Here is a 23043-nt window from a genome sequence, read left to right as displayed (position 1 = left end):
ATAAATAGCAGGACACAGAAGAGCAAAAATATGAAAAATGTTTTATTTGTAACAAACACATACAAACAGTTAAATTGTGGTAACTGCAAAATGTTACATCAATGACCATGTACCCAAACCTTTCAATACACATCGTGTACTGTTAAGACACCAAATAAAAAAAAAACCTCAACAGCTCACATACTGACTCAACTTAGTGATATGACTTGCAGAACAGGCAATCAAATGCTTTTTGCAGTCAGCTTAGAAAACATTTCACAGTTTAGACAACAGAACACAACAACGGCATTGTAAGGTAAGCAGGTATCTTTTTGCTCCAGTCGATCATTTTATATACAACCAATGCTTTATTATGCTAAGGGTTCCTCTGTTGGTAACAGATGATACTATATGACCCCCAATAAGACAGATTATTTTTTACTATTGGTTAACATTGGTTAACATTTTCATTGAGGCAACAATGAAAGACTGAAAATAAATGAAAGCGAAAAGCAGTATATTTGATTAATGAAAGCAGAATGCATATATTTCACATGTGAATGCACATTACATGATTCCATCACATAAGAAAGTTTTGATATGTACAAAATGTCAGGAATAAGAGAACAAGTAAATATTACACTCTCATTTAAAGATACATTTTTGCATCCAAACATAATTACCGTAATGACTTTTAACGTAGGCTAATATGTGTCTCTGATAGTGATAACACAATGGAAAAAATAACAGCAACTCTGCAGGTGTACAGAGCTTTTTACTCTCCTTCTGTTCATAGTGGCAAATATCAGACAGAGATTACAGAGTAGCTGGTGATGATAATGGAAAATTTAGCAGCTAAAGAGACAGATAGTTTTCAAAGTAAATTGATGATGACCCAACCAGAGCTAAAGATATTGGATTTATATTTATTAGTTGGACAGTTGGCAAGTCCTCATAGATGAAATGGGGGGCGGCAGTGGCTCAGGCAGTAGAGCGGGTCGTCCAATGATCAGAGGGTCGGCGGTTCGAATCCCGCTCTCTCCCAGTCTCTGTCGTAGTGTCCTTGGGCAAGATACCTAACCCACCTTGCCTCGTGGTCGGAGGGGCCGTTTGGCGCACATTGGCAGCCACGCTTCCGTCAGTCTGCCCCAGGGCAGCTGTGGCTACACACGTAGTTTACCACCACCGGTGTGAATGTGGTATGAATGAATAATGGTTGCTGTACGCGCTTTGGGTATTGGGTAACAATAGAAAAGCGCTATATAAATGTAATCCATTATTATTATTATTAAATAATTGATCTTTATCTGCTGGATGTGTAAAACTACTGGGCCTCTTAGTCTGTTTGGAGAATATCCTAAATTGATGATGCAGGCTTACAAATATATTTGTTTAATAAACTGTGTTGTAAACCTGTTTGGGTCTGAGAGTACTGAACCATTTAGGCAATGTCCAGCCCCAGCTTGTGTTGTTTCCCTGCTTTGGTTCCTTTTCCACAACTGCAGTTAAAACACACTCCTGTGCCCTCAACGTTCATACCCATTGTCTTTACAGGGTGGAGCAGAAGGTCAGAAGAGGTAGAGCTGGTAGCAGGACAGGCACAGATGGCCCCCCAACTATTTTAGGCAAGCTCACATTGAAACGCAACCTTGGGAAAATCAATCCCCGGGACTGTGCTGAAGCATATCTCTGCCTTTGATTGAATAGTCTTAATTTTGCACAGCCCCGCTGCTGATCTACGGCGTGACGCTTCCCAAAAGTTCAGGGGTCAGGTAGCCGTCTGGTGTGGGCGCGGCCTTTGGGATTATCAGTTGTGGAGCGGGTGTCGAGTTTGGTGTCAGTAAGAGGCTGTTCTGTCTGTCGACACCCTCGACCATGGTGTAGACAGGAGCAGGGGCTAATGGGGACAAGGTGGTGGTATCTGATTTGTAACAAGGCGTTGGGGACGGTGAAGACGCCAAGCCGCCACCTGCCAGGAAGGGCTCGCTCGAATCCCCTATGGACAATCTTGGGCTTGTTTTCCCTGCGCTGAGTTCTGAGGTGTAACCTCCGAGATCTGCATTCATCATAAAGAGCTGAAATTCCTTCTTCTCTTTCTCTTTTTCCTCCACGTCTTTCTGAGTGGTTTTCTCCACCTCCGTCTGTTCCTCAGGTGACAGCAGCACTGTGCCAGATGCCTTCACCTCGCTCACCTGGGTGTACAAACTTTCCTTGCCTGGAGCTGCAGAAGGAGACTCATCAGCAGCCGGGCTCTGGACCGGGGAGTTTGGCTCTGAGGCTGCGGGGCATGACGGTTCTTTACTGAGGCTTTGGTTTGGGACGAGAGGATGAAAAGGTGAGATTTCTGGATCGATGGGGAGATCTGGGTCGCAGCAGCTGGCGCGGCCTGAGTCGTCGTCTCTGAAGCCGATGGACAGGGGAGAGCAGTTGGAGGACAGGGAGCGCTCCATGAGACAGTCTGTGTCCAGCTCCGTCAGTCTCTCGCTCTGCTCCTCTATGTCCAGCTCGATGAACTCCACCCAGGGGTCGCTGTTGTACAGCTCTGGCCTCAGATCCGGAGGACTACCCAGGATGGAGGTCAACTCTCTCAGCTTCCCTTTCTGTGAGAGAAAGAAAACACGCCCATGACCAACAACATTTAGTCCAGTTACTGGTTTAAATGGGGCCGAACTATGACTAACGCACATTGAAACAGAGAACACCTGTTGCTGTAGTTTGGGGCACTAAATGCATCACATTTACCTTTTTTGAGAAATAAACTACAACCTCTCATTAGAAAGACATCCACATACATAGATCTCAATGTGGAGTAACAATGTGTTTGAAATATGAGAGAACTGATTCTTAATGTTCTATGGGTCTGATAAGGTTAAGTATTTTTTAAAGACCTGGGCAAACCAAACCTTAATGTAGGTAAGCAAGTTGTTTACCTTAAGTAGTTCAGGGTCAATTCCTTTTATCTTAGGTCCAGGTACAGGAGGCAACAGAATAACCATCAACCTTGGGGAAGAAATAAAGGAAAATGTTAATTTGACACACATGAAATAAGAAATACTCCGTGACACCTCTAATGACAGTTTTCCAGGTCAAACAGCCAACACAAGCTTCCTGCACCTCTTCATTTCTATGAGCTTTGACTTTAATGATGTACTCACCTTTGCTGTTGAGATATGATGACCAACATCAGGATGGCCAATAAACACAGGGCACCGAAGATGAGCAAAGCCACCACAGGAAATCTTGACACTGGGGAAGGAAAAACACACCAATCCACATACATATTTAATGTAATCATGTAATGCAATCATACTAAACGTAATTGACATTAAAGGCTATGTTTAAGTGTACACAAGACCTACTGTCACCCCTTTCCAGACATTAAATACTAAATAATTTTATCTAAATCAATTTCAAATGATCGAATATTATAAAATGATCAAATATTAGATCTAAGCTACAGAATTCCCATAAAATGTTGTTCTGCACAAGACAAGTAAAACTTTCAGACACAAGTACAATGACTCATTTCTATGGCTTGTCAATGCCGTATTCTTTATTCTGTTTTCATTATATCATCTGCTCAAGTAGGTCAAACAAATAATTGCAGAGCTGTTCCTTTTTTCTGTATTGAGCTAATGATGCTCAGCCCAGAGAGCTGGGGGGGTGAACTGTCAGCTACAATGTTAAAAGGTTTATTCATATGACAAACATATTTAGCTGCACTTGTAACATTTATGTTCCAGCTGCCTTCTAAACATAGCAGTGAGTGTTTACCTTTAGATGGGAAGTAGACGAATACCGAGTCACTGAATTCTCCAAAGTCTTTCGAACCGAGCATTTTGCACCGCACCCGGACCTCATAGTTGACGTTAGTTTGAAGGCCGAAGAGGGAGCGATGTGTGCTTTTAACAAGGTCGGCCTGTGGTGGAGAAAATGAGGTTCAAACACTAGTCAGAGTCAGGGAGTTGCTGTGCACATGAAAGTATGTAAACGAAACGCTGAAATTCAAATTGACTGAAAATGGGCATTTAGCACAATGGAATAAAACTTAGAGGACACTCACCGCTTCCCAGTGGTCGGACTTTACGTCGCGGTAGTGGACTTCGTATTGCAGTGTCATCCATCCCATCTCCACGTCTGCGGACTGAGGGGGTTTCCAGCTCAGCATGATGTCATAGTAATTGCCTGTCATGCTCACATTCAGCGTCCAGTTCAGGTTCACTGGTGGATCTGGTTGCACTGCAGAAAACAGAACAATTTGGGGGTTCATCCATTAGCAGAAATAAGATATTTACAGTGATCAGAGCTGCAAAGATTCACACGTCTGACTGACAGACTGAGTTGAGTGACCAGAAGTCCACCACTGGTCTGTGGAATACCACATGACTCGGCTGGAGTATCCCACTGGCCGTAGCTATTTCTGAATTGGCGTCAACACATTCTATTGTGGGACCATTTCCAGGCTGCAGTATTTACAAACCTCATGCATTTGTACCTAGAATTTGAGTGGTGTATGAAAATCTTGGATACTTGGAGGAGGTATTTGTAATTGCCTTGCTTCTTTCTTGTGTCAGCACTGTGAGAGACTAAATAACAAAGATAATATGTTGCTCCTAACTTTCGAGTATTAATGTGACAGTAAATATAGTTGAATTCACAGTTTCAGTTTGTGTGTTTTGTGCCTTTGTTAGACCGCACTGTGGTTATGAAACACAATGACATGGTGTTGCATTGATGTGCTGTGTTTCGGTCACTATTTCAAACTGAAACAGATGTCAATGACAACTTTTTTTATTTGGTATATTATATTAAGCAATATTCAAACACTGTACATGTGAGGACAGAGAGGAGGAGATAAGCCAATGGAGAAAATGGCTGAAAGCCACTGACATTAGGTGGAATATGACAGATATAGTGTCAAAAGGTGTTTACAGTGGTTTCACAACAATTCTAAACTATGTCTATGTATCTCAATTGACCATACGTCAGGTTTTGATTCAGATTTTTAATTGTTACTCTACGTTCTGGACTATGATGGCTGAGCAGTAAGGCCGTTAACCATGTATGCTGTGTCTGCTTCATCTGCTTAAATGCTTTCATTTTCCATTCAGGAGCTTTGTACCAAAAGAATTCCCCCTCCTGGGATCAATAAAGTAAATTCTAATCCTGACTCTAAACTCACCAATGTCTTGAACGTAGAAGACGCTCTCATCATAGAGGGTGGCCTCATCCCTCGAGCGGAGTTGGACCCTGTAACAGGTCCAGACCACAGTGTGGTTCTCATTGAAGAAGCACTCGTGTGGCTGATTGGTGCTGTAGTGAGGACACTCCCTCCACTCAATGGAAGAGGCCTGAGTGGGTCTGTGTCGTGGGGGACAAACAACAAGCAGTCAAGAAGGAGGCAACAGGAAGCAGGTCTTTATCCTGATCTATCTAATCTACTCAACAAATCCAAATATTTTGGACACAACAAGAACTCCCTGTGGTATTTTTTTTATAGCTGTAGATATATAACTGGATAAACATTTGAATAACTGCTGGTTTGATGAAGGTTGGTGAAGACACCAAAATGACCAGTGGATTGAGTCTATAATAACCTTTGTGAATCTTATTCATCTGTTCATCTGGATCATAAATTAAGAACTCATGAGTGAGTCACACTGATGTAAGTGACATTTGTTCTTGTCGCAGGATATGTTGAAATAAAAACACTGAATGATTCCAGCGATGGAAACTTTCTTATCAGACTGTGCTGTGCATTTTCAAGAATTTAGTGTTGACCATTCAGAGAATAAAACCTCACTATGACCCAAATTATACACTTGCAGCCGACTTTTGCCTTATCAGCAGTGTGGACAGCTGTGCCAGGAGTGAGCAAAGTCTAAGACACACCAATGTACACAATTAGTTTCTAAAAGCAGTGACCCACTACCACAAGACCTCGAACACCACTTGACAGAGTAAAAATTAAGAGATGTGTGTTTTTTAAAACTATACTGTAATAGTTTTCTTCAAAGTGTGTTTTAACATCTGATGCTTCTTTTTCTTTCCTTGTTATACACATCTCTACGAACAAACTTATATAACAGATATAAGCCACTTTTTTGTGTGGAGACAACTGGAAACTCAAAAAGGGAAAAGATGAAAAGTTGGATCACACTTATTCATTACACATTCCCCACTTTTCATTCTATAAAGTCAGGTTTTTTTTTTGTTTTTGTTTTTTTTTACATTATTACATTTTTCTCTTATTGGAGTTATTATCCTGCACACATTTTTAAAGAAAACCTGCTGGGCCTGATTTCCTTGAAAGTACAGAGAGACCACATATTTCTGAGTGACGACAGTGTTTTCACCCCTCCCTCACTTTTTGTTCATGTAGAATAAGCGCAGGTCTCCGGGCTTGGAAAGGTTTTGGAAAGAGCCCACATTCCATCTGCAGCGGAAAGTGTCCATGTTGGTGGAGACACAGCCGGTGAGGTGTGGGTGTCTCTGGGGGGCGACTGCAGGGAGACACAGAGGGACAATAATTACACATCTAATCCTTGTTTATTGCGTTAAAAAAAAAATTGGCTTTTCTTTCTTCTGTGTTGCAGCTGTTATGAGTCAGGTTGCTATTGAGTGATGACTGAGCTGCGCCCGAGGGCAGAATAATAACTGTGAACTAACTCCAACGAGCAGCTCAGCCACAAGGCAAACATCGGCTTTTTCCTGGAAGTCGTTTTGCTTCATGTGAAAAGCTGCAGCCAACGAGTTCACTGCGGCGGCTGTCGTGGAATAACTGTGCATGGAAAAGACAGCATGGATCCTGTTTTACTGGCTCCATAAACTCAAACAATGTGTGCACACAGCTTCTCTATATAGCTCCCTTCCAGCTGACGTGACTTCAGTTCCTTCAACTTCTGCAAAACTGAACACACTGCAAGCAGTCAGTAAGCAAAATTAAAAATGACTTCATGATCCAATGTGTTGGTGATAGATGGCTTTTCTCTTCTCTGTTCAAATATTGCTTTTATTTGCCAAGGTTTTACAATATCCCTCTGGTAAGACAGAGGTCTTTACAGTTTCTTTTGTGAAGGTCACGGCACTGAAAAATACATCACTCTTGCGAAACACTGTTCTGGTTATTCTGGGTTATTCAGAGAAAACACTGGGGATTATCTCTGTGGGATTTGAGTGTATTTCCAATAAAAAACGGTGGATTAATTGACCAAATCAAATTTACACACTGCATGTTAACTTAAAATCCATCATCTATGGCTATGTTGTACATACATAACATATCCATAGTGTTTTCAGCGTTTATGGTTTCAGTGTCAAATACTTATCTCAAAACCAGGTCAAAACTTAACACAGAAAATAACATTTACTGATAATATTAGTAAAATAACTTTTTTCTGGAGCCCTGAATCACAGACCCGAGGTAGGTTTGTGTGGATTAATGCACTTGGCCCTTTTAACGAGGAGACGGGGAGTTTTTTTTTTCAGCGTTTGCTTAACATTTTGTTAAGTAAACATTGTGTTTGCATGAGGCTCCGTGTTCAGCGGCAGCGGCGCTCTACTGAGGACATCGGCACTTCAGGGAGCAACAACAACACAAGCCCGGGCTGGCTGAGTACCGAGAAGTGTCAGGACAAGATGGCTCCTTCACAGCTGAGAGGCAGCACCGGGAGCGGATGATGAATACCTCTGGCCTGCTTAGGGTGCTTCAGGGAAGGGGGAGTCACAGGTTAAAAATAACCTGTTTACCAGATCCCCGACTCCTCCTCAGAACTGTGCTGAGCTCAGGATTACGAGTAAAATCAATTTGACGCTCAGTTATGCCGAGTATTTTTGCGGCTCACTTTATCATGATGAATGAGGATGCGTGGGTAGTTTTTAAACAGTGTGTGAGTGTAAGACGGAGACAATATGTTAAAAAGGACGAGTCTGTTTGAGTAATGTGAGAGTGTTGGGCTGGATTTCACTTTTTTTTATCAATCAACCTGTGTGAGACATCACTGGTGTTGCAGACCAGTGTGGGCCAAGCAGGGCTGATTTACTGCCATGCTGGATTTACAGGACTGTTGCATCAAAGTAATGAAAACAGCTTGAGGATGGAAATTAATCCCTAACCTTGGAGGGAGCAGCCACTGAAGTGGAATCATTTTACCTCGAGAGTCCGCTACCTCTGAGTTATAAAAATGACTTTATTGGATTAGCCAAATACAGACTTTCACATCTGGGTAATTCAGTTTCTAAAATGAATTTCCAGAAAATTCACTGTATTAGATAATAGAGCAAAAGTAGGACATAAAATCACACATGCTGTTAAAGAAGATTTCATCTATCTACCTTACTGTAGCTTCCACTACAATTATATACAACTGACTATTTGATTACAGATTTAACCCTTTAAACAGCACTGTTAGGCATACACTGGCAAATCAAACAGCGTATAAAAGAGTCATAATTAGTTTCCCACTGCATATTCAATGCAAGATTTTTACTTGTCAGTACTTGTTTAAAAATACTGCTGCTAAACAAATCTCCCAGTGTGGGTGGGTGGAAAAGAACAATTCAAGAATCAAGAAGAGGAAAGTGATGTCCAATTCTCACATACATGTAGTGCCTATTAACATATTCACTGTGTGTTGTGCAAACTGACAGACTTCGTTTTTGTGCTTATACGTCAAAGTGAGTGCGGCTGCGTTTGCTCAGCAGCTGCCAGGCCGGGTTCACGTCTGGTCTAAGTAAACAATGTGAGCAGCGGATGGAGAGTGCTTTCTGAACACAAAGCACACAGACAATATTACCCACATGGTAATATCAATTTACAACATATTCTCATTACAGCGCTCCTCCTTCTGGGCCAAACTATCACAGCTCTGCGGCGTAAACATGTTGACAGTGTGATTTCTGTCTGCGCGCTGCCGACACCGTCTATTTCAGGGCGAAAGAAAAACATCCTCGCTCAATCTGTTTTTATAAGCCCAGATGCGTTTCCTTTTAACCCCCCTCCCCTCCCTTTTTTTTGGTAGAAAAGCAGGAAATAGCAGTTTGTGTTAATTTCCTTTAAAGGATTAACTCACAGCACAGCAGATTGCTTAAACTAGTAGGTACTCAGCGTATTGTTTTGTTTTGTTTATGCAACCTCTTGATGATAATGAATCTGTGTCTTTCCTTTTATAGCATCTATTAACATCTGTACAATGTGTTGGTGGGAAGCTATTGTTGATGTCTTGCGGATGAGCACAGAGGGCAAATGGTTATTTACAGAGTCACATGCTCAGACATCAATCACTGCTCTCTCAGGGGAAAACACCTCATCCTGTGCATTTAGAAAAGCCATTTCCTCCTCTGGCTGAGGGCCACGATGCTCTCATCACTGATTGCAGTTCTTTACTAACCTAACAAGCCTTATTGGCAAAATGTGGTTAGAAAAAAAAAGAAAAGGTTTATCCAGTGTAGAAACCTAATCACATTAAGAACCAATGTCCTGATCCCTGGGGGACATTAACGGTGCTGCTCCAGAGAGCAGGTGGTGTACAGTGGGTTTTTAGAGCATCTTCTCTGAAAACAGCTGCTGCTGAAGTGACGATATGAGAACAGATTTTTGAAGTTGTGGTCTGCACGGATACAAACCTGAGGGATTCAGGTATGAATTCTCTGCCGTTTCATCATGGGATGGGTTGAAGAAAAGATCAAATCTTCATTTGAATCATCCGACTTCATTAATTAAAGCCTGAGGTCGGGCTTATGCTAAGTACAGGTCATCAGGACTGTGATACAACCCATAAGGGCGTCTCCTGAACCAACGCCCCTGCAGCAGCAGGTGAACCTCAGTTGTCATGGTCACAATAACATGGGAATAGAGAGCCTAAGCAGAAGCGGAAGACAAGTTCGCCATGGGACCTCAACTTGGAAAAAAATCTCCATATAATTGAATGGGAGTAAAAATTGTATTTCATAATACGATTGAATCGTGTAATGAGAAGAATATATGACCTTAACCTATTTAAAACATTGCATTTCATGCCAAAAAATCCGCAGTTTGTCATAAAACGACAACGGAATAATTTATTTTGTGTGAAGACCGCTCTGCAGACTACAGTAACAGGCAGTGGAGTAGCTGACACGGGAAAGGGCGGCATGTGGTGTGTGACGTCTAGGGATGTCCCGATCCGATATTGATATCAGATTTATGTCCGATATCAGCCAAAAAAACGAATATCGGATGATACCAATATTTTCTGTTCTGGGAGTAACTTGATCCAACTCGTGGAAACGGTTAACCACGAAATGGCCAAGCTCCATGTGTGGTTTAACATAAACAAACTATCACTAAATTTAGAGAAAACAAAATACATGCTATTTGGGAAAAAAGGCCTCAGCAACAGTATTAACATCCAAGTAAATGGAGTGAATATTGAAAGGGTTAGTGAGAATAAAGTACTGGGTGTGACTATTGATAATATGTTAAGCTGGAAGCCACACATAAGAACTTTAAAAAGCAAGTTGGCCAGAAGTGCATCCATAATATGGAAAGCACAAAAAATAATAAATCAAACAGCCCTCCATATGTTGTACTATGCACTAGTCTCTCCACACCTACAGTACTGTGCAGAGGTGTGGGGTCACACATACAAAGGCTCCACCCATCCATTGTTAATACTCCAAAAAAGAGCACTGAGGATCTTACATTATGCCAATTATAGGGCACATACAAATCAGTTATTTATTAAATCTAATATTCTCAAACTATATGATTTAATAAACTATCGCACCATGCAAATGATGTACAAAGCTGCTAACAACAGCCTCCCCCTCAACCTGCAAAAGCTATTCATGAACAGAGAAGGGAGACACAATCTTAGAGGGGAAAACATCTTTAAGCTGAGGAGGGTACGAACCACACTAAGATCCTTTTCCTTATCGGTCGCAGGCGTCAAACTATGGAATGTGCTAGAGGATGAAGTCAAAAAATTACCAACATTTAACGTCTTCAAGAAAAAGTATGTAAACTCAACGATTGACCGGTACAGAATGATACATGAGAGCTGATAAAGGTCAGAGAGGCTAACGGCAGACACAGTATCGAGACTACAAGGGGAAATAACAAAAAACATTGTGTTCCCAAAACAATTTGATGAACCAGAGAAACTTGTGTGGCCAGAGGCCAATGTCAGTTTGTACGTAGTATGTTATTATAGTACGTAGTATGTTATTATAATGAGTATCAACAGGGTGATGATAAATTGGGGCACAAATGCAACTGTGATTTAATTGTGAGAAATCAGTCAAGTGAAGAACTCAACTAACTGCTAATCGACACACCAACGCCAATCAACTGGTCCACGATGGAGTTGCTGAGCTGGTCACTGAATGCGATTGACAGAGTGTTCTCAACAAGGCGTGCGGCCTCTGGTGAGCCAAGATGCCCGGACAGAACCTTCATGTCCGGCTACATGCTGGATGGATGGGAGAAGTGGAGAGTCCTTTGCCTTGCCCCACTGGATGTGGAGGATGTCGAGGACGTGTACATCTTCACGTTCATGACAATTGGAATGATCGCCCTGGGTTTTGGCGCCTACATGCAGTATCGGAAAATGAGAAAGATCGCCACCGAGCAGACCGACGCGAGGGAGGATAACGCAACAACTCGGAGTGCTGTGGTCGGGATACGGTCCGACATATCCGCAATCCGAGAGTATGTGTCACTGATGCGAGCTGACATAGCCAAAACTCGGGAGGAAATCGAGAGAAATGGCGACGAAAACCGCAGAGAATGAGTAAAAAGAAGAATTGGCACGAAAAGGGCTCCCACACCATCCCACCATCCCAACAAATAATCAGTACACTGGACTTTTGCTCTCTGTCAATTGGACCACACCAGACTTTGCTCTCTGTCAATTGGACCATCTTGTGACTTTGTGACTTTTGTGACATGCCTGGCAATAAGAAGAGACTGTTGTTCGCTCATGACGGAAAAAAAAATTTTTGGACACATGTGCAGACACACACGTAATCCTTATGCTCTATCTAGAGCTGGACTTCAATTTCTTCAACTCTACATACTGCCTAACGCTGCAACACATTATGTCAAAATGTCAAATGTTGAAAAAAGAAAAAAGTGAGAAATGTCATGTTAAAAAAAACAAAACAAAACAAAACAAAAAATGTTATGTCAAATTGTTAAATTTTGAAAATACTGGAAGAATATTATGTCAAAAATGTAACATGCAGAAAAAATGAATATGTGAGTATTGGGGGCGGGACTAGATAAGCTTTTGCTTCTCCCGCTTTCCCTTTCGGTCATGTGTATTGTATTAATTGGATTGAGATGATGTGTGATGATGATGACTAATTGACATGCCCGAAATGAACCAAATAAATAAATAAAAAAATAAAAAAATATCGGACTGCATCTAAAATCTTCGATATAAACGCTCCGATAAAAGCAGTCTATTATTCCGCTCCAGCACTTCTGTCCCATGTGAATAGGTGACTCTCGTTCACACTCCAACACAGTAGGTGGTGGTAATGCACCTTAATGTTGGTGCGCCGCCTGCCAGAGAAGAAGAGCGCCCGGCTCCAGCTAGAGTGCCTAGAGAGAGATAGATAGATCTCTCTATAGGCACTCTAGCTCCAGCATGCAGAGATCACATGATCACAACAACGACAGCGTGTGTGCGACACACACACACAGACACAGGTGCATGGACAGGTCGCGCTTGCCCGCTAATAAACGGTAAATGCGCTATATTGCTCTAAAGGTCGGTGGTCAGATTCTTCTGGAGGAAGACCAGCTGGTCCACATGTTGTGCCGTGTTACGGTCAGGTTACGGTGCGTTCACACCGGGCGCGAGTAACAGTGCTAAAGCCAGCATTAAATTAACGATGCTAATTTCTGTTAGCCTGTCTATGGCGTTTTACATTATACGTTAGCATTAAGTTAGCGGGCTTTATGCTTAGTTGTGACACTGGCTGTGTGTTTTGAACGTTGTTTCAAACTATGTGGGTATGATTAAACATCTTTGATGCTTAAATATTGCTGCTTAGTATATTGCTTTACTCCTCTTTTTATTTTATGTATGCCATTTTTACTGTAAGGCAGGCTATAATCTTCAATTTGGAGTGACAAATAAAACCTTGAAGCAAGAAGAGTTTGCCTTTTGTTTGACATTGATGTACATACAGTAATTCAATAACAGTTGTAAATAAGGTTTATTTTTTAATATTTTACAGTTTAAAAGTAAGCTCACTACTGTCTGTCCCATAGAAGAACATGACAGTGGCAGCCTGTCAGTCAGCAACAGGAGGATCTCCTTGGTATTAGAATTTGAAATATATAAATAATCGTTTTTTTTCACCACCCCTAATATCGGATCAATATCGGTATCGGGCCAATATTGAAGGCTGCAATATCAGTATCGTATCGGAAGTGAAAAAGTGGTATCGGGACATCCCTAGTGACGTCACCTATGCGACCTGTAGTCTTTCTGGTTACGGATTTTCGGAATTTTTTTTGACAATAGTTTTACAACAAACTGCTGATTTCTTGGCATGAAACATGGTGTTTTAAATAGGTAGAGGTCATATATTTTTCTCATGGCACAATTAAATCAGATCACAAAATTTTGACTCCCATTCACTTACACAGAGATTTTTTCCAAATTGAGGTCCATACTTCCTGCTTCCAATTAGGCTCTACCAACAATGGAGGATTTATCTTCATCGCCATAGTAACCGTGATAACAGCTATAGCTTAGTTAGGTTAAAGGGATAGTTAAACATCTTGGCAAATTCGCCTATCACCATAATCCCTATAGTCATAAGGGTAGGTTCATTACCTTTAATTGTCGGTGCATGTTGTTTTGAGATCCGTGGGGCAGAGACGGAACATTACGAGTTGTTTTCGAGGCAAATGCGCAAGTATTTGCTTTGTGTGTCGTAATGTTACATAATTGTACATGATAATTACACACCGTGGTGAATGTGCAGGTCACAACTTGTCCATGAGAGCGTTTTGGAGATGTTGGATTGTGTATTTGATGATATCTGAGGGACAGGGGAACTGTAACGTTCACCTACATTGTGTTCGCTGAGCAGCTCATGTCTCTGCCCTGCCAATCTCAAAACAACATGCACCAATAATTAAAATGGATTATGGCAATAGGCGAATTTGCCAAAATATTTAACTATCCCTTTAAGGCAAGTACTTGGTTAGATTTTTTTTTAAATGTATGTGTAGCCTAGTTGATCTTTGTTGGCATGGCTACAAGAATAAAAACATAGTTAACTTTATTGAGAACACTCTCACTTTTTATAGTATCCCATGTTTGTGTGAAACTTGTGTGTGTGCTCGTTTTTCTGATTTAAAAACTTTTAAGTCATTGAAGAGTGGGACAATGGACTTCTGACATGTGTAAGAGAAGAGCAAGAAGGAGCCGTGCTCACTGGAGTACATTAGCAACACATTAATTATCTGAATTGGTACCTACATAACATAATGTATAACATACATTATACAGTAGTAGCTGCTTTGGGCTCCATTCATGATGCAAACATTAACATTTTCAATAGCCTAAGCAAAATTCGTAATAAACAGCTCTCAAACTGAATCAGTATTGAACTGAATGGCATCGAATCAGGACCTTGTAGATTCAAATAGAATATATTTGGGAAATAGTATCAATACCGAGCTTTGGTTTCATCACTGCAGAAAACCACATTCACAACGTCACTCTTTTTTTCTTTTTCTTTTTTTTTTTTTACAACTATGTACACATTCTTGTCATAAACACAGTACAAGTAAAGCCACTATAAAGATTAGGTAATATAATTACATGTTGTTATTGTGGTGTATCTAGGTAGCACATAATAGCAAAGTTCAGCGGCCTGTCTACTAAAACCTGTTGTTGCACGGTCTGCATAAAGTCGGCCACATCTATTAGAAAACACAGAGATCCTGCACGGGTTTAATTAATATTTGTTTTTCAGTTACATGCAGTTGTTTCTCCAAGCTGCCAATCACCACGGTGACACCAGAGCGATCCGAATCACTCAACAAAATTTGAGATGCAGGCAGCGATTCAGAAATCTGCAGGACATTAAAAGTTGGCGAAGCAGCTGGAGAGATTACACTTCACCGAGGCACGACTGATTTCTAAGAACGCGCTGCTGGCATATTTTGCTCCGGGGAGGAAAACACACCTGCTTTGCTCAATTCCTAATGTCCTAATGACACGAAACAAGAAGGAGAATAAAATTAAGAAGCAGGAGAGCGGGAGCAGAGAGGGAACATGTCCTCTGTCCACTCCCCCGCTAAACTTACTGACAGTGTTATGTAACAGGACAAAGCACAGGATGTCCGTGCGTGACTTAAATGGTGAATGCAGACCCCTGTTTATATCTGTGGATAAAACACGGCTCATGTATGCAAATACATAGGCTTTCCACTGGCACCGGGGCACAGTTGATAGACAAGGAGAGGGGGCTCTGCACATAAACAGCTTCTCATTGTTCTGCTGTGGAGTGCACTCTGCTCTCCTGAATTCCTGGGAAGCCACTTCACTAGAAATCTGCTGGATGTTCCCTGTGGCTCTCAGTGGAGGGCTTCGCTGTTGTGTAGCACATGTTATATTTGTTTGAAGGCCAAAGCTGCACAGTGACTACGCAACTAGACAACTATTAATGTCTTCTTTTATTCCAGGCTGTCATTGTCCTGTGGCCCATTAAAAAGGAGGTTTATGACAAAAATAAATTGTTCCATCTGGTCATTTTTTATTCCAAACCAAACAGATCAACAGGAGTTGAGAATCTGGCCATCAAAAGAAAATTGACCTTTTAAAAGAAAGCATCATTGCTGATACTCTATGACTAATAATTGAAATGGGTGTGCATGTCACATTTGTTGCAGAATGTCAATTAAAAGGTAAATTAAAAAAAAATAAAATAAAATAAAGCATCATTAATGCCAAGGGAAATTATAATCATCACATCACATAATAACTTACCGTATGTCGTATAATGAACATCTCAACTCTCAAAACTGTCTTCAAATGATGCAACAGTGGTTACCTTTAGATATTCTTGAACTTACCTTGCTTTGACGTCGACTCCAGTGCCAAAGCCGTGAAGATTTGGAGGAAGATGAAGAAGGCCATGGTGAGAGCGGCAGGCATGGTGTTGAGCTGTGGGTGAAACATGTGGTGAGTGTTAGTTTCTTGGTGCAGTCCACCCAGTTCAGCTCCACAACCCATAGAGGCCCTGCCCACCACCACAATTAAACAGGGAGACTTTTCCCACTCCTTAACTTTTTTTAGGAGGAGGAGGAGGAGGAGAGCTTGGACACACCCATGATCAAACTGTACAGAGTCAGAGAACTGTGAAGTGCTGTAGATTAAAAAAAAAAAAACAACGTCAACGTCAACGTCTTTACTTTATAAGCACTTCTCAGTGCATAAAGCAGTTTCTGTTTTAAGGGTCTTAATTCTAACCTTGATGAGTGATAATCCCACTACTTGAACTCTGATGGGACGGGAAACTCTTCTAGAAAATGAAAGACCCTTTGACTTCTAAACATTTTGTTTTCTCGATAACACAGATTTTTTGATGTTTTCATTCAAGTGATTTCAGTATATTAAAACTGATGTCTTTGGGTTTAGACTTAAACTGAGATCAACTCATCACTAATTAAAACTCAGCATGTTGACTTAAAAGTGAAACCTTCACTCTTTTCTTTTCTTTTTTAAACTGGAACTACTTTTAGTACCTGTCTTTTATTCTTCAAACTTTAATGAACACAGATTCTTATCATTACTCTACCAGCTCCTGTTGTCTGTCTCCACTCCCTTTCATTACTTAGTCATTTTAACAAACATTTCAACACCTTTCACCACTTTCACTTGAATTAATTTTGTACTTTAGCTTCACACGACGTACATTTAAACTGATACTTCGATTCCTTTTACCACTTCGACTGCGACTGCAATTCAAATTTCTTCCAGGAATCTGGACTCTCAATTTCACTTTCCAGGAACTTCATTTCAGCGAAAAAATAAAACTTCCAATTGCATCCAGCTGTTTTCCTTCATCTCCATCTTTTGATGTGTGGCCTACACTTAAACTGAAACTCAAGCTCCTTTTCCTTCCAGGAATTGACAATAAAGTCGACTCCGACTTGACTTCAGTTCTTCCACATAATAAAAATTCCCTTCCCTTCACCTTCTTCTATCTTCAGATTTCAAATCTTTTCAGCACCTGGACTTCAACTGATACTTATTTTAAGTTCACCCAGTTGTTGCACTTATACCTACAAATTCAGTTTCATCCAGCAAGCACACTTTAAACTTAAACTGACACAACTTCTTTAACTTCTTCTTTACTTTCACTTCAACCGATCCTTCAGCCTTTAGCTCTGAACATTTGAAATGAATTCATTTCTCATGCATTTCAGTGATTGGCACTTGCATTTTAAACCACCACTTTAATCTTTCTCAATAACACTTCAACTTGTTTGAGTGCTTCAATTCAAGATGCTAAGGTATTAAAAGGATTTCAGCTGAAATTTTCAGCACATTTGCTCCAGAAATTTTAGACTTATCTAGTGTTTATATATTTTTCATGTAATCTGACAAGCTGAAGTTATAAATCACGGTGCAGCACATTTATTGGACAGCAGGGAGGAGCAGCAGGTCTAAATCACAGCACCAGCATGTTTTATTCATTAGCTTCTTCGTGGTATTCACACTCTTTATCCTTCCTGGAGAGGCACGTTTTGAAACAGTAAACAGTTTTGTTCTGAACATGACATGCATCTCTTGCCAGCACTGTTGGGTTTCTGTCAACACTTGTGAAATCCATCCCTTCTCAGCTCTGGGCCTCATTTAGACCTTGTTTACTTATCCTTGTATGGAATTTATATTCATTTACCCTCTAATGCAGAATTTTTCAATCCAGACCAGGCCTCATGTGACATCTCTAGGCCTGATAAACTATAATACACAATGTCTTTGTGATATATTTGTAGCTGCTCTGTGAGTAAAATAGCAATGTTGTTTTCCAGATTTCTATGGCAACTTACCAGCTACGCATCCTGAAAATTTCATGAGTTAGAAATTTGCCAAAGTCCAGTAGGAAATGAAAAGGGGCGTGGCCAGATTACCAACATCTGCTAATTGTTGTGATGACTGCATCCACCACAGAAGCAGTTGTAGCATTTAGATCAAAGCTGATGAGAGCACGAAATGACTGAGGGGGAAAGTCCTATCTGGCAATGACCATGTGCCAGGGATTTGGGGGAAATAAAAATCATGCAGTTTTTTTTTCTTACAAAATTACTGTGTTTCTGTGTTTCCATTACTTGTTTTATTAGTTTACAATAGGGGTGGGCGATATGGCGATATTAGATCGTGAAGGATTAGAGTGTGTAGACGATCTGCCAAAGTGCAGAGATCGTAGGATCGTCTGGGGCTCATTCTATAAATTGCAGTTCTATGCTGCAAAGCGCAAACAAAGGACATTTGCAAAGTTTGCTAAAAGAGATAACAACAGTTACTTTGGTTTGTATTTTTATTTGACCCTTTTCAATCAGCTATTTAGTGTTTTGATATACTTAAAATCCTGTTAAAATGACTGTGTTGAATAAAACAAACAGTAATGTCTTCATTAATATTTTACTTTCATGTTTACTGAAAGCTACCTTTTATGTTGCAAGATTCCACTTTATCAGAGTGTTGTTGTTTACCTTTTACTATGTTTACGTTGTTTGCACATGTTGGCAAAACTGCAACTATTTAGATTAAAATCTATTCAGAAAGGTTCTTTGGCCTAAATTGTCTGTTTTTCTTTTTTCGATTTAAGATCGTGATGAAATCGAAATCGTGACTTCATTTTTAAAAAACCGTGATATGATATTTTTGCCATATCGCCCACCCCTAGTTTACAATGTCAAACTGCACAAAACATTGGTTCATGAATCTGTTTTGTTAAAGAGGGAGTATCCCAAAGCATAGAGAAATGATTAGTTCAGATGTGAAATGCATTTGATCCTACCTTATAAACAATTCTCATAAAGCAACAGACAGAATTCTTGAAATCATTAGCAAATAAATTGATTGGAAAGAGAGAGAATTACTAAAAAGTTAATTAATCAATTTTTTGGGTTGCTTAAATGTGAGGATATGTTGTTGCTTTTCTCAATTTTACATGATTGTAAATTAAATGTCTTGGAGGTTTGGAGAAAGACTCCACATTCTGTGGCAAAGACATTTTATGGTCAAAATATTTATCTTTAAAAAGTGGTCAACAAATGAACAAAAATGAAAAGAAGCCAATGCTAAACCCAAGGTCTTATGAGGCTGTTAATGTTCTATAATGAAAACCTCTTGAACTTGATGCACCCAGTCACATTATCTCCTCTTACTCCTTCTGATGCTGACTCATGGTCTGAGGCTTTGTCCTGCTTGTTTAGAATCGTCCCTCTTAGAATCAGATAAGTGTCAGCGCTGAAGGTGGACGACGTGCATCACCACATCTTACATGAGATTTCTTACTCTTGTTTAATTTGGTTTAACCCAGTATTTGTAATTTGTCTCACTGGCATTAACTTGTTCTCCAATGAACAATCTTAAAATAGACTTTAAGAGGAAACATTGATCCTCCATGACGTGTTCCTGTGACCGACATTAATTTCCAAATACTAAGGCAACTTGATGAAAATTATTTATTGGCTGACAATGTGTTCTTTGTGTTCTCACAGCATGATGCATAATGTATTCTGATGTATTTAAGTGGAGACTACAGTAAAAACACTTTGAGTTTGCGGTGATTACGTGTAGGCTATTGTAGAGGGTATGGCTGTGCATGAGATGAGAGTGACTCATGGCTGCTTTATTACTGTCTGTTCACCACTGACAGTCTACAGCACACACAGCTGGAAGCACACACACTTATTCTCATGTCGATAAGACACACTGACAGACTAAACTACCCTCTTAGCTGCAAATAACACATCTCCTAAAGAGAACAGCTGTGGGCTCTGATGCATTTAAGGTCAGGAGAGAAAGTTGGGGAGAGCATTATCTAAGATTTTCCCAACCTCTGAACCGGGAACCCCTTCTACACTTGGCAGGACTCAAATGATTCATCCTGTGATTGTTTGCTTCTATATCCGTGTCTCTGTATTATTACACTATAGGGTCAGTCAGTTATTTTCAACATTAATTTTTCTCACTTATCTGATCAGTTCTTGTCAAAAACATGAGGAGAGAGCCCTGTTTGCTGTCTAAACTCAGAGATATTCATGTTCATGTTGTTCTACAAAAGAAGGGACATATCCTCACCATACTGTACAGAAGCTGATACAGGGGAATATTTCACACTATTGTTTGGAAAATTTAATACAATTGTATAAAATAGCAGCTTAATTGTCTACTTGAATAGTGAAGCTCCAGCAAAGTATCTGAAGGTGTTTCACAACTGAACATCACATGTCACTGGCTGTTTTCCACCTTTTACCACCTCTAGCCTACCACACTGAGCAGACCTTTCTGTCAACATGTTAATCCCAGCTTCATTCTTAACTAACCCCACCGTTCAGAGTTTTCCCTCCTCGCTGAGTGTTGTGTTATGCTTTTCAGGATTATTGTGCAAGAACGGTGGGAGAAAAATGTAAACACCCAACTCTGTTACTGTAGGACATATAACAAGTGCGAGTCAGTGTGTGTGTGTGTGTGTGTGTGTGTGTGTGTGTGTGTGTGTGTGTGTGTGTGTGTGTGTGTGTGTGTGTGTGTGTGTGTGTAAGCGTTGAGTTTAGGTGTTTGAGTTAAACCTGTCGCTCTCGGTAACACATGGTTAGTTTACATGGAACAACGTCAACACGGACTGAACATGACTGAGAAGTAACTCACCGCTGTGGAGCAGTGGACAGCCCGAGCTCCCTCCAACCTGCTCCTCGGTTAATGCAAAGTAACACGGTTGAACCCTCCGCCGGACACAGGTCTTCTAATAACCCGCCAGGAATGCGTACAGCTGAGTGCCGAGCCGAGCCGAGCCGTGCCGAGCTGCTGACGCTGTCGAAGAAACGCTGTCCGACTGGCTGACGGTGTGGGAGCGCGCGCCCCGGGGCAGCGGCGGCACAGCTGCAGCCTCCTCTCTCATCATGGAGCTGCTGCACCGTGTTGTTGTAGTGAGGCTCAGAGGAGGCGCCACCTGCCGGCGGGAACAGCCAGCACAGCTCAAACAACACAGACTGATATATCCCCATATTGTCCAAAGTCTATGGATTTATATGGTCATTCCATGAAATCGGTAACTTTACAACTTTGAAAAGTTAAAATTAAACTATATTTAATTGCTATTTTTTAAGTAGCCAGTAATCAAAGAAAGTTTAAAATGACAAGAAATTATGTTGTGCCATCTCAGGCTGTTGAATTTCATATTTTATTACAGTTTTAAGTTTTCCTAATCTTGTCAACCCTGTTACCGACATAAACTTTACAATATACAATATTTCTAATTAGAGATTATTGAGATTATTTTCTATATATATATGAGGGTGAGGTTTTTGGCCTGTCCCTCACTGTTGTTGTTGTACATCAACAGGACTTTCAATTTGTAAAATGTTGGCAAAATGTTAAAATGTTCACATTTACATAGGCTATTGTTTCAAGTATGGTCTTATTGTAAAACAGTGTATATATGATATATATACACTGTTTTACAATAAGATATATTATGGTCTTATTGTAAAACAGTATATATATACACACACTGTTTTACAATAAGACCATACTTGAAACAATAGCCATGTAAATGTGAACATTTTAACATTTTGCCAACATTTTACAAATTAAAAGTCCTGTTGATGTACAACAACAACAACAACAGTGAGGGACAGGCCAAAAACATCACCCTCATCAGCATAAAAGTCATTTTAATTATATTTAATTGACTTTAATTTCATGTTACAGTAAGGAGAGAAGACATGGTAATGAGCAGATGATGTGTTTACAGTAAATGCATTGTCTGTTGGTTTATTTTGTTACTTTTAGTCGACCTACTGTACATTCAGTATCCCAGTTAACCGCAGACTGCACTTTTAGCTGAATTTGGTGCCATTTCAGAATAAAAACCAAAGATGGGTAAAAACCCTGCCAGGATATGATGATTCATAATGACAGATTAGAAAAATTAAATAGTAGCCTATTATTGGCAGTAATAGAGGGCACCAAAATATAGGGCCCCATGATAAATAATTTAAGTTGTTTTGGAGGAATGGGCTGTTTGGACTCTTTGACTTTAACAAAAATAAGGAAAAGCCCTGCAAAATATAATTATCAACATACTGATGGCAAATTTTCATAAATATAAGTTTACACAGAGAAAGCACTCTTTTGTTTGTTTTCACAATGAGCTCAAGCAATAGACATCGATTCCATTAGATTTTTCTCAAAACCAAAAAGCAATCAAAACTGTTAATATAAAAAATAAGGTATACAAAAAGAAGAAGAAAAAAGACAGACTGACATCATAAGACCTGAGGCACAACCCACAAATAATAAAAAATGTCTTAAATATATTACATATTTGTTTTTGTTTTGGCTATTTTCTCTGGTGTAAAGGTATCTGACCCACTGCCACAGTATGGAAAAAGTAGGCAAATTCAGAATATAAAGATATAATTACAATTTGTAGAAAAATACAATCTATTTATAGAATAATCATCATATGTGAGTTTTTTTTTAATCTTTTTTTTTTAATGTAACCCTCTTCACAAATGAAAGCTCAAACACCACAATATACGTATGTTGTAAAGAAGCATTCAAAAATCCTGACATGAACAAACTGCAATGTGATAATAAATGATCATCTTTACAAGGAAAAGTAAACATTTCACTCAATGAGCAAATATCTCCCAGTGAAATACACTGGAGGACCTAATTTTTTAATTATAAATTGTATTAGGCTGCTGCAGGTCTATTACAGTAAGTGTCAGTAGCAGGTTAACCTTTTTTTTTGGTTTGTTTGTTTTGTTGTTATGCCACAGTGCTGACCTCACAGGGACTGAAAATCATGCTT

At 40.1% G+C, this 23043-nt stretch overlaps 1 protein-coding gene across 3 annotated transcripts; it reads right to left on the bottom strand.

Moving 5' to 3' along the window:
- Positions 1–26: 26 nt before the first annotated feature.
- On the bottom strand, positions 27–21189 carry ghrb (growth hormone receptor b). 3 transcript variants are annotated; one of them, XR_015037291.1, is made up of 9 exons: positions 16064–16184; positions 6347–6482; positions 5162–5340; positions 4043–4218; positions 3754–3898; positions 3135–3225; positions 2910–2979; positions 1111–2579; positions 27–1016 (listed from the first exon to the last, which is right to left on the bottom strand). XR_015037291.1 is itself a non-coding variant. In XM_085793942.1 (9 exons), the coding sequence occupies exons 2-9, from the start codon at positions 16143–16145 to the stop codon at positions 1716–1718; spliced, it is 1743 nt and encodes a 580-aa protein (XP_085650068.1). In that variant the 5' UTR covers positions 16146–16154; positions 20874–21189; the 3' UTR covers positions 27–1715. The 3 variants fall into 3 exon arrangements, 2 of the variants coding, with proteins under 2 accessions (XP_085650068.1, XP_085650067.1); XM_085793942.1 differs by adding an exon at positions 20874–21189 and having other exon boundaries at positions 27–2579; positions 16064–16154; XM_085793941.1 differs by having other exon boundaries at positions 27–2579.
- Positions 21190–23043: the final 1854 nt, after the last annotated feature.

Source organism: Trachurus japonicus, chromosome 12, assembly GCF_045865225.1.
Source record: "Trachurus japonicus isolate A0001 chromosome 12, Traja_1.0".
NCBI lineage: Eukaryota > Metazoa > Chordata > Actinopteri > Carangiformes > Carangidae > Trachurus > Trachurus japonicus.
This window is presented reverse-complemented; position numbering and strand designations above follow the sequence as displayed.

Excerpts from the sequence above, each read along its gene's own strand:
- ghrb (XM_085793941.1), bottom strand. The coding sequence starts at position 16,169 with ATGTTTCACCCACAGCTCAACACCATGCCTGCCGCTCTCACCATGGCC. Across the intron at positions 3,899-4,042 it reads AGTCCGACCACTGGGAAGCG|GCCGACCTTGTTAAAAGCAC; the intron begins GTGAGTGTCCTC and ends TCTCCACCACAG. Across the intron at positions 2,580-2,909 it reads TTGACCCTGAACTACTTAAG|AAAGGGAAGCTGAGAGAGTT; the intron begins GTAAACAACTTG and ends TTTCTCTCACAG.